At 37.3% G+C, this 19280-nt stretch overlaps 2 protein-coding genes across 4 annotated transcripts in view; one reads left to right on the plus strand and one right to left on the minus strand.

Annotated features, from left to right (window-relative positions):
* Positions 1-3723: 3723 nt before the first annotated feature.
* LOC121853083 (NTF2-related export protein-like) lies at positions 3724-10071 on the minus strand. Its single transcript, XM_042347012.1, has 4 exons — positions 9892-10071; positions 7774-7848; positions 6264-6417; positions 3724-4406 (listed from the first exon to the last, which is right to left on the minus strand). Exons 1-4 carry the CDS (start codon positions 9904-9906, stop codon positions 4243-4245), a joined length of 408 nt encoding a protein of 135 aa, XP_042202946.1. The 5' UTR covers positions 9907-10071; the 3' UTR covers positions 3724-4242.
* A 648-nt stretch (positions 10072-10719) lies between these two features.
* Positions 10720-19280, plus strand: part of LOC121853100 (PHD finger protein rhinoceros-like) — a 45092-nt gene continuing 36531 nt past the window's right edge. For 2 of the 3 annotated variants that reach the window (XM_042347038.1, XM_042347040.1), the window contains exon 1: positions 10720-10901. The gene's annotated coding sequence lies outside the window, so the exon portion shown is untranslated. Of the gene's footprint in view, positions 10902-12766; positions 12973-19280 lie in introns of all 3 variants that reach the window. The other variant, XM_042347039.1, reaches the window with a different exon arrangement.

The following is a 19280-nucleotide window of genomic DNA, read 5'->3' on the forward strand; positions in this document are numbered from 1 at the left end:
CAACTTCACCTGACGCAGGATATTGCATTCTTCCTTCACCACAGACTGGCCAACAGCGCCTAACAGAGACGAGCCCTAACGAGCCGACCAGTGGGGAAGATGATTAAAATAAAAAATTATAATTTCTAATACGTAATACTGTGCCCATACTGCTGCTCGCCGCGTCTAATAATAAAAGACCAAAACTTAAATAAATAAAAACAAATAGCCGACACAACTGTGCTATTGTAGTGGATTTCTCCCCTACAACGCTGTTTGTCGCTGGGTAGCCGACCCCGCGAATTCCCCAGTGTGTGCCTCGTGGTCTAGGTCAACCAGCGCCGCCTTACATGACGGAGGTCAACTACTAAGCCACGCCTACCCCCGCTATTTAAGACCTGACCTCGTGGTGACCGCTCTCTTTTCTACCTACACCAACCAGCCAGCAACACCACCTCCTCCTCCTGCCTGGCGGTCCTCGCTCCCGCCGGCGAGCATGGCGACCCACAAGCTGTCCTTCTCTGAGCATCCTCACCAACCAGCTCTCTTTACATCACGCTTGTAACCATGCTGCCTTCCCAGCACCAAGCTGCATTGTACATCCAATACAACATGTATACGGAGAGCACATTGTGAGTTTCCTTTCTCCATCCCATCCTGAGTGTGAACCAAACATCCTGAACCTCACTCTATATACAGTACGGTACGGAATTCGGGAAATGTCCTAGCGTGGATAGAAGACTTTCTACATGACCGCAAGCACCAAGCAGTGTGTGGTGATTAATGACACGGAAATCATCATCCGTAAATGTCACAAGCGGGGTACCACAAGGAGTGTATTGGACCCGCTGTTGCTTGTTTGTTTCATAAATGACATGCCTGACATTGTACACTCCTCAATAGTACAAATGTTTGCCGATGACGCCAAGTTATTTCGGGAAATCAAGAACCAAGCGGACTGCGAAGAGCTGCAGAAGGACCTCTGTGGGCTCCAAGAATGGTCGAAGAAATGGCTGCTGAGATTCAATGTCAAGAGGTGTAAGAGGATGTACCTGGGGCGTACCAACGGTAAGGAGGTGTATCATATGTCCCAACGGGATGAAGAAACTGCACTATTTGAGACTGAATGTGAGAAGGACCTGGGTGTGTATGTTGACAATGAGCTGAAATTCTCGGACCATTGCAAGAAGAAGGTAAATCAGGCAAATAAATTATTAGGTCTTATAACAAGGTCGTTCAGATATTTAGCGGTCCATCCCTCGTAACGATCTTCAAGAGTGAAGTGCTTCCCCATCTGGAGTACTGTCACCCGGTCTGGTCCCCGAGATATGCTAGGGACTGTCAGTTGGTTGAAAATGTTCAAAGGAAGACCACCAAACTGGTGCCTGCACTTCGGTACCTCAGTTATCCTGAGAGATTGGAGCGCTAAACTTGCCTAGCTTATACTACAGATGGGCAAGGGGCAACTTAATTAAGGTGTATAAGCATCTCAAGGGACACTACTCAGTCGAGTGTCCTTACTTGGAGCTGGCGGACGCTCACCCAACAAGGGGTTACAGCTCAAGATTGAAGAAGCCGCAAATCCTGAAAACTGTGAGAGCAAACTTTTTCGGAGTGAGAGTTGTGAACTTGGAACAATCTACCAGAATGTGTTGTGACGGCACCGAGTGTGAGCTCTTTCAAGACCAGACTTGACCAACACTGGGGCAGGTTCAGGTACATTCAGGAGCCGGTACATGCCCAGTACTTGCCAACAGTGATTAACAGAGACGTGACCGATCGCCCAAGCAGCTAATGAGCCGATCAGTGGAGAAGAGGATAAAAGTAAGTAAAGTAAGGGAATTTTGGGGGTATGCAGCTCTTTCTTTCTAGATTTGGGTGAAAATGAAATTGTAGGGGAAGGAGGGTGCCAGCAGCCATACAGTATGATAACATTTCATAATTACGGTATATACACAGATATAGATAACTCACTTCTTAGCAAATATAACAAACTGTGCTTGAAAATGCACATAAGAAATTTTTATGTGGTGGCAGACATTAATTTTGTTTGAACTAAAGTTATTATAATGTATTAATTATTACAGTAAGTAGTAATAGTAGTACAAAATCCTATTCAGGTGTAGATCTTAAAATGGGGGGGGGGGACTCCCTAAGTTCAAATAGCAACCATACTTTGAGGTTGTGCCAGGTTGGGTTAGGATAGGTTGGGTTAGGATAGGTTGGGTTAGGATAGGGTGTACCAGGTTGGGTTAGGATAGGTTGTGCCAGGTTGGGTTAGGATAGGGTGTACCAGGTTGGGTTAGGATAAGTTGTGCCAGGTTGGGTTAGGATAGGGTGTACCAGGTTGGGTTAGGATAGGGTGTACCAGGTTGGGTTAGGATAGGGTGTACAGGTTGGGTTAGGATAGGTTGTACCAGGTTGGGTTAGGATAGGGTGTACCAGGTTGGGTTGGGATAGGGTGTACCAGGTTGGGTTAGGATAGGTTGTGCCAGGTTGGGTTAGGATAGGTTGTGCCAGGTTGGGTTAGGATAGGTTGTGCCAGGTTGGGTTAGGATGGGGTGTACCAGGTTGGGTTAAGGATAGGTTGTGCCAGGTTGGGTTAGGATAGGTTGTGCCAGGTTGGGTTAGGATAGGTTGTGCCAGGTTGGGTTAGGATAGGTTGTGCCAGGTTGGGTTAGGATAGGTTGTGCCAGGTTGGGTTAGGATAGGTTGTGCCAGGTTGGGTTAGGATAAGTTGTGCCAGGTTGGGTTAGGATAGGGTGTACCAGGTTGGGTTAGGATAGGGTGTACCAGGTTGGGTTAGGATAGGTTGTACCAGGTTGGGTTAGGATAGGTTGTACCAGGTTGGGTTAGGATAGGGTGTACCAGGTTGGGTTAGGATAGGTTGTGTGCCAGGTTGGGTTAGGATAGGTTGTGCCAGGTTGGGTTAGGATAGGTTGTGCTTGGGTTGGGTTAGGATAGGGTGTACCAGGTTGGGTTAGGACAGTTGCTGGGTTGGGTTAGGATGGGTTGTGCCAGGTTGGGTTGGGATAGAGATTGTACCAGGTTGGGTTAGGATCAAGTTGTGCCAGGTTGGGTTAGGATGGGGTGTGTATGGTTGGGTTGGGATGAAAGTTAATTGCCAGGTTGGGTTAGGATGGGAATTATTGCCAGGTTGGGTTAGGATGGGATTGTGCCAGGTTGGGTTAGGATAGAGATTGTACCAGGTTGGGTTGGGATAGGGGATTGTGCCAGGTTGGGTTAGGATGGGTTGTACCAGGTTGGGTTGGGATAGGGTTGCAGGTTGGGTTCACGTTATGTGCCAGGGTATTGTTACAAATTTGGCCAATTTTATTATCAGATTTGGAGACTTGTTCCACCAGGTGACATTTACTCGCATAGTATTATCTTTAGCAACCAAGATTTCAAATTCATCTTTATCTTGTGATTTTATTGAAAACTGCTAGAGTGGCCTATATCTAATAAGTCCCACACCTGGTTTGGTAACATTGTGGGAGAGCTTGGCAGTGTTGCCCAGCTACATTGGTTTCTTTGATATGTTTTTTTATATTTAATGATACATACAGCATTTTATTTGTAATATATATTATTAGGCTCATTTCCACCAGCACAGTTAACCCACAATTTACATGGTTAAAGAGCTCAGGGCTGTCAAGTTGAGCAAGTATTATTCCTCTGTTACATCTATGGTGTTGTGCTGTTATTCAATGTGACAACCAGGAATAAGAAAGATACAGTACCAGTATTTCAAATAATTTTATTGCACGAATTACTAAATTACATTCCACTGATGCAAAAGGATATCAATCAGGTACCGTAACTCTAAAATATAGTCTGATCAGTGGTAGATTTAGGTGTGTGCAGACTATGCAGCCAGACAGCCCCCCCCCCCCCACATTTAAATACAAATGAAATTATAAAAAGCTAGCTCCTTTAAGTATATTTTTATTATGTTACTGTAATTAGTTTCTTAGTAGTACAGTACAGTATACATATACTCTAGCTGGCAACCTGGGGGAGGGAGGAGGGTATATAAGCTAGGATATGCCATTACTTACTCACAAGTTTAAGGTAAAAATAAATTTCTCATATTCTAGACCAAGGATAATCAATGTTATTTTGGGGAGTTTTACTTTTATAACACAACAGCTTGTGGGTGTGTTACTAAATTAAGTAGCTATTGTGAAGCTCAGGGCACCCACATGTCTGAACTGCACAGGGCCCCCACAGGCATAAATCCAGTGCCGAGTCTGTTTATCGTTACGATGCAACTGCCTGAAATCTGAACACATCTGAGACGACCTTCCACTTGTCTTCTTTTGCTGTAATCAGAAATGACTGATGGAACGGGTACTTGCGATCCTTGAATGTGACAAAGCCTGCTGTTGTCACCTGTATAGTTGACTGTTGACCAACTGCTTCTTCTGAAAAATGAAGAATTAGAAATTTATATCCCAGTATAAGACCAAAGGGAACAAATAAATGACCAGAAAAATAGAGCACCCCTGGCAAAACGTACCACCCTGTACTACAGGGTACTATACCAGAGGGTACATAAAGCTCCTGGTTTTATGCAGTCAAATAAGGCTAGGACATGTACAGTGTCTCTGCCACACATTATAGCCTGGTAGGCATCATTAAAGACATCAAACTTGGGACCTTGTGTTTACTGCCCACTCTCCAGTCTAGTACAGTACATACTTCATGAACAGGGTGCACTCCTAGCATCAGCACCACTGTCTGCTTAAATACATTATATAAAGTAATACAGTAATATCTCCGTTAGCCGGAATCCCTCAAACCCGGAAATCTCCGATAGCCGGAATTTAAATCTGCTCAGAAGATCATTCCCAAAGCTGGAATTTTCCAAAAAATTCTGGCTTTGGGAAAAATTTTCCGAGGTTGAAAATTAAGAGAATTTTCTGAAAATGTCTTGAATAAAGATGAAAGTTAGAGTAATTTTTTTTTTTGGGGGGGGGGGGACCTGACCTGACTTATGTCAGGTGGAGGTAGGGTGGGGGATTAGTGGTCTCATATTACTGACCTTCTGATGGAATGTCAGGTCACCCTTACTTAACTGGGGGATTAGTGGGTCTCATGACCTGAAGATGTCTTGAATAAACACGAAAGCTAAAGTATTTTTAGGGAGACTGTAATAAGTATAAGTATAAATGAGCAATTGTATCCCTTCAACATTACATTACATAACATTTTAAAATATGGCGTGAGAAAGCAGAAAGGTGTGGGTGATTAGAGAGATGAAGTGGAAGAATGGTAACATGCACCAGTGTTGCCAAGGGATAAGCAACTGCTCACAGGATGAGTGTGGGGTGCACAATAAATTAGCCGCTGTAAGCGGCAAAATCAAAATCAAATCAATCCTGACATTGTATCAGAAGGTCAGTAATATGAGATCACTAATACCCCACCCTACCTCCACCTGACATTGTGTCAGGTCAGGTTAGTTACACAAGACCCACAAATCCCCTACAGCTCCAAAGGAGTGGAAAATACCAGTCCTTCCTGTAACACAGTTTCATTCAAGACCATATAATATAGATTTTTAATTTAGACTCTTGGAAAACTCCCCAGCACACAGAAACATTCTGAGGATGTGGGTTAGTGCTTGTCTGTGCAAGATGCATAGTTTAGAAACTCGGAAAGTTTTTTCCAGTAATTGGAAACATGTCCGGGGATGGGGGATTTTTCCGGGTTTGAGAAAGTCGTCCAGTCAGCCGGAAATATCTCATCCCCGGAAGTGCTCTGCACCAATTGTTCCGGCTAATGGGAATATCACTGTACTGTACTTCCTTTTCTTCATTCACATTTACTGTGTATCACAATGATATAACTCAAAATTACTTTGTGTAATACAATTAGGAAATGGCAAATTAAAGGCACCTTTAATAGGACAAGAATATAAAGCAATTAAAAGTTAAAGTCACTCCGTAATGTCAGGAATATCAAACACTTGATTGGTAAAGTCATTGTAATATAACAAATACAAAATAACTGGCATGTGATATAAAATAAGCAATAAAAAATTAAAATATTTTACTTTATAGCAAACAAATGAATTTTACACTTCCCTGCCTCTTCTGGATAGGTCTACAGTACTTCCTACCATTACCTTATTCTCAAGTCCATTATTCTCTAAATCCTGAGGCTGATTTGTATCCTATCCATCAAGACTGTGACTCACTTTCATGAAAATTATACAGTAATAAATATCTTATAACAATTACAGCCAGTTAAAAGAAAATCAATGTTTGAAGACTAACCTCGAACAGGCTGTGAGTCTAGGCATGTGATGATGTGAATACTTGTTGGCAGGTCCTCGTAAAACTTTTGGATATTCATACTGCCATCTACTGGATTACCATTCCACACTAATTTGCCATCTTCTAAGTATAATTTGGCCAACTTATGCCTCATCTGAAAAAGGGTAACAAATTACTGCCTTTATATTAAGAATGACCCACTAGAGGTGACCATGCTGAGGGTAGGGGGACAGTTACTTGTGTAGGATCCCTCCACTTTTTTTTTATTGCCAATTTTGTCAAGGGTTATTTTGAAGCCCAGTAATGTTCTTGATTCCACAGCTTGGTCTGGTAGACTGTTCCATAATATTTCCTTATGTTCGGTCTATATGATAACTTGGTGAGTTTGTAGTTAAGCCCCAGGTCATACATACAATTATTGAGTACTGTACAATATATGCAACACATCTAATTCTAAAATGTGGGTCTGATCCTGATGTCCTGTTTTGTAACCAGGGCTGAGCAAATTATTCTGTAATATTTAATCCCACCAGGTTTCTGATGTCCACCCCATTGTGTCTGACCATAGTGGTTAAAAGGGATTGATTTGGATAACCCAGATTGTTGATGATCACAGATTAGGCGAGATATGTTGCAGTGCACCATCTATGGGGCTGAAAAAACAGTTCATTAATTCTGAAAATATTCCCAAATTGGTTAATCCTTCTCGACTGCAACCATCTGACCACAGGACCATGGCTGAAGACTGGAAAGTCTAACCACTGCACTAACATGAGTATTCCATGAACATTATCACTGGCAAACCAAGATCACTCACTTCAGTGTCTGGATGACTATCCCCAAGGAAGATGAAAGTTATGATAGTTGACTGAACTATGCAAGGCTATAAACAGGGCTATAAACTATTAACTGTACATCTCAGGTGACTCAGTTTACTCAGAAGTAAATATAAATTCTATGTTCTACCTCTTGTAATACATCATGGCAGGGTTGGACATTATTTTGACTGATGGGCCACCTCATGAATGGTGGTACATTCGTGGGCCACAGACTTAATATAGATGCAAATGCATAATATTTGCACAAAGTAAGCCTTGTATTTGTATATATAGGATGTAAGGAAAATATTAAGTAACATACATAGATATTCTGGGTAAATAAATACATCACATCTTAGCACAAGCATTCTCTAGGCATGAGCCTTTAGTTTTGGAAATGTACAGCCATTAACCCTTTCACCACGTGGCTCGACTTTATTCACATTTTTATTTTTGTCCTCCACATTCATAAAAAAAAAAACTTCCTGTTAACGTGTAACTCAACTTCAGTCCTTCAGGGTTTGAATTATGCGCCGGCCCAGTAGATGCTGCCACCTAGCGGTGACTGGGGCAAGAAATAATCTAGCAAGCAAAATTTGGCCCGCAGTATCTTGCCCACCCCTGCATCATGGCAAACCTTATGAGTGTAATACCTATTCAGTGTTACCCTTTGTAGGCATATCTGTTCTTACCTTATCTACATATTCATAGTAAAACTTGGTGAAGTTCTCGGCAGCTGTGCAAGCTGATAGTAACTTCAAGCGATCCTGCAAAAGGAAATTACTGTAAATTGAAGTGTAAACATCTTTTAAAATATAATATAATACTTATAACATAAAGTAGGATATAAATAATCACTATGAAGTACTGATAATGATAAACAAATAAGAGGAAACGGGAAACTGCAATTCCATCACCCTTCACAGTGAAGTACAGTACTGTACATAAAGGAGTGTAGAAATATTACATGAGAGGAATGAGATGATGACATATGATAACTTGGGGAAAATGTTAAGGAGATACTGGATATTTTAAGCCCAAATATATTTACTAATGTGTCATGAATTAACCAAAAATGTTTGTACCACAACACTTAGGTCTTAAGAAAAAAAATCAAATTGAGCAACCCAAAAATTAAATTCCTGCAATTCGAAATCATTAATCTACTGCAAGATCACTGTCATGAGTCTTCATTAATCATAAAGACTAGTAGCAGAAGTACCGTAAGTAAAGGTCTGTGACCAGACAAATAACTATACTGTATAGTACAGTATAATTGTTTTCTTAAACATCCAGATTACGTGTACAGGTACTGTACAAAACCCTGGCGATAATGGTGGAGGAAATGGTTAGCACCAAAAATAACTTATAGAATTGCACCAAAATTTCTGGAGATGGTTATCAGCACACACACACACATATATATATATATATATATATATATATATATATATATATATATATATATATATATATATATATATATATATATATATATATATATATATATATATATATATATATATATACAGCTCCTCCCCGACCGCCTCAGTCATACCAAAATTTTGTCAAATTACGTATTTTCGAGTCCCAACGTCAGTGATTGCACTGTCTACTAACAAGAATTAAGCTTGCCAGCCACTTTAAAAGGCTGGCAAGCTTAAAAGTGAGAGTTTTGTGGTGCTGAGAAGAAAAAAAGACACCCATTTTAAAATTTCTATGTATTATTTTCGCCTTTTCGACTTATGACCAATTCGACTTACGATCTGGTCATCGGGACGGAAGCCCGTCGATAGTCGAGGAGAGGCTGTACATGTATATGGTAATTATAAAAACGCCGGATTTTCATTGTTATACCTGTATTATAGTGGAGACTGTTGTAGTTTGTGGAAATATACAGTAGTATATGCAAGTAAATCACTGTAGGTGCGCATGATCCAGGTATATGCTGATAACCACAAGGAAGCAAGAAGTTCCCAAGCGCTTTCATATAATTTACATCTTCAGGGGTGAGTACAGACTAAGGAGAAATACTTGACAAGGCATACATATACAGCATATTCTTGGATCACGCGCACCTACAGTAATTTACTTGATATATATATGGAGGTACAGTATAAGTATAGTTTCTAATTCAGAGGCTACATCACTTAAAAGCCTGGCTGGTGCATCATCCATACTTTGCTTTTATAAACGTTTAATAATTTATGTTTCATTTGCTTTTGCAGGGTTCCAATTTACTAGTTAAGTTCTTTTATTATAAAACCCTCAAACACTGTACAGTTCAAGGAAGCCATTAACAGCTACGTTATATATCTTCTAGTTGAGATAGCTTTGGTTTTGATGATCTGGTTTGTTTATTAAATGAAATTCAATGACAAAAAGGCCTGTCTATATCAACAAGCAACATATAGGACCGTATTTTACAAAATATCCAATTGGTTAAAACAAACGTTTTAGTGAAATGCTCATAATATATTCACAAACAAGCGCCTTATTTAAGTACTATAATAACCAAATTCATTCCCGTCATGTATATATACATTTATGGCAGCTCGAATTTCTTAAACCTTTGTAGTTTTAAAGTATTCCATAAGTTAATAACTACAGAGACATTCTTCAGGACAAAATAATAAGCCAGCCTCAAATAATATGGTTTTTCATTTTCCTGAAGCCCAAGTTGAGACTCATAAACTTACACACACACACAAAAAAGTATCTACTATCTTCCTCCATTCATCTAGTAACCACATTTCATCGTTTTAACCAGGTAAATGGGCCATACATAAGGAAGGTCGGGCAGCACTCACCGTCTCCGCCGCCATTTCGTGGGTTTGTTACTGGTGATGGAGCTGTAGTGGAAAATTCATTCAACTCCCACAAGTTTCAGATTGTTTCATGTCATTATGCTTCGGTAACACAGTAAGCCAACTAGTTTTAAAATGTTTAACGTTTATATTTAATCTAAAATATGTTTCGGGGAGAATATTTATATATCTTATAATAAATCGTTAGTTTAAAAGGAATTAATGTTAGTTAGTGTAGCGCGTCTGGTTGATGGCAATCAGCTGGCGAGATGTGACAGTTCAGAGGAACACATTCCGTAGTAATGGTAGCGCCTCCGTCATACAGTACTATTATGTATTATCTTACAAACACAATAGTTGTCTCATCTACTGATTAATGTCATATACAAACACCACTAACATAATTAACAAACTAATCAATTAACGGTGCTGGCGTAACTTTCGGCCCTTTAAATCTTCATTGTATATTTTATTGAAGTGCAGTTTTGACATTACTACAATACCAAATTGATTCCTAAATAGCTTTTATAATATATAACATTAGTAATAAATGCTAAGAAAATGTTAATGACTCCAATGTCGATACCATTCCAATTTCTGAATTGTACAGACTTGTTCCAGCAACAACTATTATTCTATGGTATTACCTTTCAATTTTTAGAAGAATATAACCGAATAAATTACCAATACTTATTACGAATATAATATGTTTGATTTATTAAGAAAAGAGGTGAAAATTAATGAGGTATATACACTTTTAAACATTTAAATATACTTAATAAAGTGTAGGTTGTGTGTAATCTCGCCGATCCTCGCGGGGTCTCGCTGGGTCTCGTCCGGATCACGTGACCCAGAGAGACGTTTATTTTTTCCCACCACAATGGCGCCAAGCCGTATATGTACATTTATATGTAATTTTAGTCTCTTCCGCGGTGGTTTTATCGTTGTTCAGCACTGTTTTAGGATGTAAAGAGATGCAGTGTTTGCTGTCCCGCATGAAAGGTGTTGATAAGGTAAGTGACTGGGCTGTAATTTTAGTGTTAATATGAGTCCCTTGGTAAATAATTGGTTGTCAGACAGAAACAACACACCTCTCGCTCAATATTTTACCATTTACCTCCCCCTGAAAGATGGAAATGGTGTCTTATCGATGATTTTACTTATGTATGGTGGATACGAGTTATGACATGAAAGAAATAAGTGAAAATGATAGTGAAGAACGAGAGAAATAAGCTCCGAGTTAAAAAGTGGAAATTGCGCAGTGCTGCCATCTATCAAGCCACAGCCTACAATATCTTAGTGGATATTTGGTTATATACGTTTTAACCTTCAGTGACAGTGTATTTAGGGTGAAAAACCTCTAGAAACTTGTAAGTGAAGTTGGAAATGAAGGTTTAGTAAAGATATAGGAGTGTGAGGTGAGGGTGAGGGGTCCGGGCTGCCCTCCTCTGCTCTGTTTATGTTTGGCAGTGGGCCATTGATTTTCATATCTGAAAGTAATTTCGAAAGATGTCTGGAAATTTGAGGCTAAAAGTGACTTCAAGCATCAGAAAGTATATTGGAAAGTTGTCTTATAGATGATTCCAAGTGAGAAAATGGTGAAATGTTGAAAATAGTGAGTGGAGGGGGGCAGGGCTGTGAGAAAGACACCTGCCAATTTGACATCCCGGGTTACAAGTCTGTTGTGTTACCTGACAGGTAAAGTGTCCTTGTCAAATGTAACATCTGGACCTTCCACACATTACGTTATGTTTCCTTACACAAGTTTACATTATTTGAGGGTGATGTGAGAGGTTGTTAATGGTAGTGGGTGGTGGTGGCAACTGTGTTGTTTACATTCTGCCACACACACATGGTAGGCCTACCTGCTCTGTCTACCAGGGTTCACTTCAACTTTAATTCATTATATCGTGGCCAGTTGTTAGGTAATATCACTCTATATGGTTTTTAACATTCTTTTGCACTCACTAGCTTTAAATGTTTGGAAAAATGTTCAATAGATCTACATTGTTTTAGTGAATACATTAATTAGTATTTTGTTGTTTAATAGTGAGATTTTAGTTGAAGTTAATATAATATGTAGGTATTTATGAAATCATGAGGGCCCTTGGAAGGTTTATTGAATGATCTGTGAATCATTTAATGTAAAAACTTGGTGAATGAGACTAATAATTTTCATGGATGTAGAAGGTAAATTGAATCATTATGATTACTGTATTATAAATAGTTTTCTTTGGAGTTTCCTGTTGCTATATCACATGACCTACTGTATTTGTGTTATGAGTTGATTTTCATGTGTAAAAAATCATTTGTACATAATGACTTTCTTAATGTGACTTCTTTGTAGTTATATTAGACTACAATATATATATATATATATATATATGTGTGTGTGTGTGTGTGTGTGTGTGTGGAGATAATAGGACGAAATTAAAGACTGGCATATAAATACTGTGTGTCACAATCTCCATGAATTAGATATATAATATGTTCAGACTGGTTTGTACTGTATTAATGTACTAATAATAGTTCAAAGTTTAAGGTAAGACAACTGGGGATGTGCAGAGACACCTCATGGAGTTGAAGACATTACATTTAGAGATTTTCAACATAATGAAATATCAGATTATAGCACATGAACTATAATTTTTCTAATGTTTTTGTCTTACATATCAGTAGGGTGAGCAGACTGGAACTTGCTCACCAACCAGCGATCTTATCTACCAGTTTACAGTACAGTTGAAACATATTCGTACTAAAATCTTTAAAACTCTAAGATTAGATTTATACCAAATAAGCAACAACTTATAGCTATATTATAAAAGTGATAGAACTTAAAAACTTGAAAGGCTGTATTTACTGATTTAGAATTTTTCAGGTTGTGATCAGGGATGGAGTGAATACAAGAGTTCAGTATTCGAATGCGAATACGAATACCCGGTACTTCTAATTTCTAAGAATACGAATACAAAGAAACAGTGTCACTCCGAATGCGAATACAAATACTTTATGAGAGTACAGTATTCATGAATGCATTCATGAATACTATTGGTTAGACAGCTAATGTTTATTGCTTTAAGTAAGGTATGTTATGCAATGGTTGGTATTCAATATATCAAACCTGTCCTGTGTAGATATATTTATACTTTCCCAGTAGTTATAATAGAAACAACGTAGTATCATCATTAGTTATTATACTAAACCTACTCCATTTCTAACTTCCAGACAGGCTGCAGGCAAGCATTTTTGCTGCCATAGTGCATGTTTGGCACAAAATATAATTGTTTTTTTCCAATTACCTATAATAATGACTGATATATGCAGTATATATGTAAAATTTAAATTTAATTTCAAGTTGGAGTAAAGAATTGTTAAAAAAATATTTCTGCTACATTTTGGCATCATATGGGCATACATCTCGCACGTTATGAATGCGTCATGTTATTTACTAATGTATGGGTATTTCTATCAATAAAGCAATTATTCATAATCAGATTGTCTTACGAATATGAATACGTACTGTACTTTGCCCAAGGATTCGAATAGGTATGCAAATACTGTTCTTGGATTTCTAATAGTAATGTACTGTACGGTACTGTATTTGAATATGGATACCCTGAATTGCTGTACCTGTACAGTATACATTTGAATATAAATACAAATACTCAATCCCTGGTTGTGATAAGTTGTAAAATACCAAAATATATATTATCTTGTTTGGAAAAATATTTTTAAGGATATATCTGGGCCTATTTATTTATGCTTCAATGACTAAGATAGGCTTTAAAATGACTGTTAACTGCTGCCCAAGCTCATTATCTGGTACTCGAACAACCCTCAGAAACCATTCCTAATGCAGTTCTGATGGAAATAGCATACTCCTTAGAAACGTATTCCTAATTATAGGTTTTTATTTTGGGTTAAGGAGCTCAGTGGTCGAGTGGATACAATGCTCACCTCCAATTCCAAGGGTCGGTGGTTCGATTCCTGGGCACTCCGAGTTCACCCAGCTGTAATTAGATGCTATACCTAAGTCTACAACTTAGGGTAGTGAATGTTGTATGAGCCGTGCTGCTTCCTTGTATACTGAAGGTTTAGTATACAGTGTGCTGTATCCACACTCTTTAACGGGCAGTTGTGTCTATGGGACCCACTTTTATTTTCACTTTATTTTGGGGTTTGGGTTGGTTACAAATTTTAGACTATTACACAACCACCCTGAAGACCAATTGGAGGAAATATGACACCTGTCAAGTACTGGCCTCAGAGGTGGTTCATTACTACTGTACCGTAATAATTAACAGAGTGAACACTACTCCCTTTCATTACTGTACCAGTAATATTGACTATGGTAGTAAGATCATTATCGTTTTTCATGGTTGCAGTATTAATACAAATTATCCTTTTAGGATGCATTCAATACTTCAGGGAATGAAGCAGCTGCTTATAGATAATATATATATATATATATATATATGTATATTTATATATATATATATATATATATATATATATATATATATATATATATATATATATATATATATATATATATATATATATATATATATATATATATATATATTTATTATTTTTTTATTATTTTTTTTTAGTGGTTTGCTTTAATTTGTTGCTTTATGGCGCATCACCTTTTTTTCACCACCATCTATAATGTAAGCTCATATTTTGTCTGTGGGCCTGATGATTTAATTTTCTTATTAATTTTTGTATAAACAAGTAAAAGTAGATTCCATGTCACTTTTGTATGTACATTATTACCATTAGTGCTGTACTGTATCAGTAGCTAACTCATTAGCATATTAGTGATAAACTCTAACTATACTGTACTGTAGTACTGTACTGTCTTTACAGAATATCTTTTAGATGCTTTTGCTACATATTAATTAAACATTTTGTTAATAGGTTTCAGAAGAACAAGTATCCAAATACAGTAGCTAGTAATGGTACTAGGTTACCCAACAATTTTTTTGGGAGAAGTCTGACATCTTGATGGCTTGATTATTTGTTATTAGCAGAGAAAGATTTAAAAGTAGTAGCATTACAAATATTGCCTTTATTGCAATAGAATACCTACTAGCTGATAGTTACTGAAATAGTTTCTCAATGCTTATGCATTCTTCTTAGATTTTTCCCATAAAGTATTACCTATTTACTGTACAGTATATAATTGTTGCAGGTGTAACCATGTTGTAGGTTTGTCATTAAAAAGTTAAAAGGTTAATGAATTACACTGTGTGTAAAGTTATCAATTCAATTTATTTTAATTCTTTTAATTTGTTAAAGCATTTACTTTGTATTTAACATTACAGTGCTGAACTTTATTTAATCAGAGTGGTAATGTTTGTATCTCTCAAAACAGTTAGTTCAATTCCTGGCTTAGTACAGATGTAAGAAGGGTGTTATCCAGTGTCACCCTATCAAACATGGCAGGTTTATTTGGGATACAACAGTTTCCTCCTGTACTAAAACTGACAATGTAGGACAAACTCATGAGATACAATGGGAGTTAGGTTACAAGATATAATGGGTGTTAGGTTAGGTTACAAGATACAATGAGGGGATCAAGCAAATCAGTTGCTTCCTTTCTCCATCAAAGTGGAAAGTAAAAAAATAAATAAGTTTGAAAACATTCAGTTTTAGTGGCACATGCTTTTTATCTTACTAATGAAAATGAAATATGTACCAAAATACATTTCTCACATAATTTAAACCATTTTAAGAGGCAAGTGGTTACTTTCATTAAGTTTATTTCTATGAAGCAACAAGTAGGCCTCTTCCAAATTAACCACCTCTGAAGTGTATTTGGCTTCAGCAGGCATTGACAATACTGTTTCATTCATTATTTTCTTGTTGTTAAAATCAAGTTTAATTTTAATACAGTTTGGTGAATCGGTCAAATGGGCCTCATCATTATAATAATAATAATCACCATTTTACAGCCATTTTCCATGCTTGCATGTGTTAACCATGATTATATACCTATGGAAGCTCTCTTGCAGCCTCTCATCAAATTCTTGTTTCTGAGGTTGTTACTACCTCTTTCATGTCATTTGTTGCCTATCCCTAGCTCTCCTTCATTCCACACTCAGAGCCGGGCCTCTCTTGTCCCAATTTTTATTTATTTTATTTTTTATTTATTTATATTTTTTACGGGGATTAGCCAACCCTGTCACAGGTCACTGACCCACATCGGGGCCTAGGGGGCGAAAATATAATAATAATAATAAATAGTAATAAAAAATCATCGTAAATAAAATTTATAATAAAAAATAAAATAATAATAACAACTCTAATAATAATAATAATAATATTAAAAATAATAAAGAACCATAAATACAAAAATGAAAAAAAAATCAAAAGTGAGAAACAATATATGTATGTTGTGTTGTCAATAGTAAGAGAAACAATTTTCGTGAGGCCATATGGCTGCAGGGTCCACCATTAGACAATACATTATACAGCTCCTCCCCGACTTACGACCACTCGCACTTACGACCTGCCTCAGTCGTACCCAAATTTTGTCAAATTGCGTATTTTCGAGTCCCAACGTCAGTACACAGAAAATTTTCGTTTGTAATTCACGTTAAAATGGCTGGCAAGCTTAAAAGTGAGAGTTTTGTGGTGCTGAGAAGAAAAAGAGACACCCATTTTATATTTTACATGTATTATTTAAGCATTTTCGACTGACGGCCACTTCGACTTACTACCTGGATTTGGGTCCCTAACCTTGTCATAAGTTGGGGAGGAGCTGTACTTTCAATATCTTCCCAGGCAGTAGTACCTCCCTGTTTGATAGCTGCAGGAGCTGTCTGCTCCACATGCCCAAATGATCTCAGCTTGAAAAGACAAAGTGGATACTATAGACATTGTGCATACAGCACACCATGTAGTAAGCCTTTGTTGTGCAAAGAGGTAGTGTGACAGGCACTCATACTTGACTGCCTTCATTTTCCCAGTTTTGAGAAGTTAGGTATATATATATATATATATATATATATATATATATATATATATATATATATATATATATATATAATATATATATATATATATATATATATATATATATATATATATATATATATATATATATATATATATATATATATATATATATTTATTTATTTATTTATTTATTTATTTATTTATTTATTTATTTTAATACCAGATAACATCACACTTCTTACCCCAGTTGCATAATCTTTCCTTTCACATTTAGCGATCATCCTTTTTAAGGCAATGGTTCCCTAAACTTCTTCCAGCCACTTCTGGTGCTTGTAACTGAGCTAGTTTTTGCACCCTCTCCAGAAGTTTAAGCTCTCGTTCATTGCCGTAACCACTCGTACGAAACACATTTTGACCCCTAACTTTCTAATTTCCTACTGCACTAGCTACCCTACATGGTACCATCAAATGCTTTGTCCAAAGCTGCAAATGCTAAATGTAACTTAAGTCTTTCCCAAAATATTTTTCTTGTACATAGTTACCCTGGCTATAAATATTACCTCTGTAGTCTTTGCTGTGAACCCAAACTGCATTTCAGAGGTCCCTTCTCAATTTTCTCAATTATGCTTTCCATAACCTTTATAATCTGATCTAACTGCTCCAGACATCAATAATTTCCATGATCGAGTACATCGCCTTTTCCTTTTAAAGTATTCATCATCCTGCTGCTCAGTCAGTCAGCTGGAATTATACAGTCCATCATAATTGCATTAGTTCTGTCACTATTGCCATACCATCATTGTGTAATGCTTTCATCATTTCCGCAACTATTCCAGAGCTACCAGCAGCCTCCATTCTTCATTTTGTCAATTCACTTTCTTGCCCATTCTTAGGCATAGTCCATTTATTGTACTGGTTCTGTTGCATTATATTCTCTGTATTGGTTCTGTTGCATTATATTCTCTATACTGGTTCTGTTGCATTATATTCTCTGTATTGGTTCTGTTGCATCATATTCTCTGTACTGGTTCTGTTTGCATCATATTCTCTGTATTGGTTCTGTTGCATCATATTCTCTGTACTGGTTCTGTTGCATCATATTCTCTGTACTGGTTCTGTTGCATCATATTCTCTGTACTGGTTCTGTTGCATCATATTCTCTGTACTGGTTCTGTTGCATTATATTCTCTGTACTGGTTCTGTTGCATCATATTCTCTGTACTGGTTCTGTTGCATTATATTCTCTGTACTGGTTCTGTTGCATCATATTCTCTGTATTGGTTCTGTTGCATCATATTCTCTGTACTGGTTCTGTTGCACATATTCTGTATTGGTTCTGTTGCATCATATTCTTGTATTGGTTCTGTTGCATTATATTCTCTGTATTGGTTCTGTTGCATCATATTCTCTGTACTGGTTCTGTTGCATCATATTCTCTGTATTGGTTCTGTTGCATCATATTCTCTGTACTGGTTCTGTTGCATCATATTCTCTGTACTGGTTCTGTTGCATCATATTCTCTGTATTGGTTCTGTTGCATCATATTCTCTGTACTGGTTCTGTTGCATCATATTCTCTGTATTGGTTCTGTTGCATCATATTCTCTGTATTGGTTCTGTTGCATTATATTCTCTGTATTGGTTCTGTTGCATCACATTCTCTGTACTGGTTCTGTTGCATCATATTCTCTGTATTGGTTCTGTTGCATTATATTCTCTGTATTGGTTCTGTTGCATCATATTCTCTTGTACTGGTTCTGTTGCATCATATTCTCTGTACTGGTTCTGCTGCATTATTTTACACACCATTGTTCACCAACTATATCTTTCTTTCTATTCACTTTATTATTCTGTACTATACCTCACTTTAGACATCTGCCACACCATTCATCTTATCTGCAAAGGCATTCTGTTTATATTTCTTAAACCCTGTAAATCTCTTCTAGCCCTGTGCTTGGATTCCAGGTACTCGTTCTTACCTCCACTTCTTCTAGGCCTTGTGTATTTTTCTTTTCTCCTTTATATCTTTATCCACTTCATCATTCCACCACGATGTTACTGTATGTCTGGCTGGACCACAAACCTTGTCAGCAGCACTTAACAGAGCATCCTTTATTGTGGCCCAGCAACTCTCTATGCTACTTCTCATACTGTTGCTTTGAGAAGTGTAAAACTATTCCTGTAGCTGCATTTGGTTCCTTCAATCTTTGCACTCTCTTCAGAACAAACACCTTATTTTTTTTCCTTCTGTTTACCATTGTAACATGATATTTGTGTTGTATGGTACACCTTCCCTTCTATCTTCATTACATCTCAAAGAAGCTTCTTGTGTGATATCATACTGGTATTTTGTACCACTTGACTCATATGTTATCAGCCTTCTCTTCCTCTTCTCAAACAGTCCATAACTAGTAGCCATATTCAGTT

Source organism: Homarus americanus, unplaced genomic scaffold (assembly GCF_018991925.1).
Source record: "Homarus americanus isolate GMGI-L3 unplaced genomic scaffold, GMGI_Hamer_2.0 scaffold15794, whole genome shotgun sequence".
In the NCBI taxonomy this organism is placed as follows: Eukaryota; Metazoa; Arthropoda; class Malacostraca; order Decapoda; family Nephropidae; genus Homarus; species Homarus americanus.

Coding starts and splice junctions, on each gene's coding strand:
- LOC121853083 (XM_042347012.1), bottom strand. Junction 6,418..7,773: donor ACTATGAATATGTAGATAAG/GTAAGAACAGAT, acceptor ACCCTTTTTCAG/ATGAGGCATAAGTTGGCCAA. Junction 4,407..6,263: donor AGACTCACAGCCTGTTCGAG/GTTAGTCTTCAA, acceptor TTCATTTTTCAG/AAGAAGCAGTTGGTCAACAG.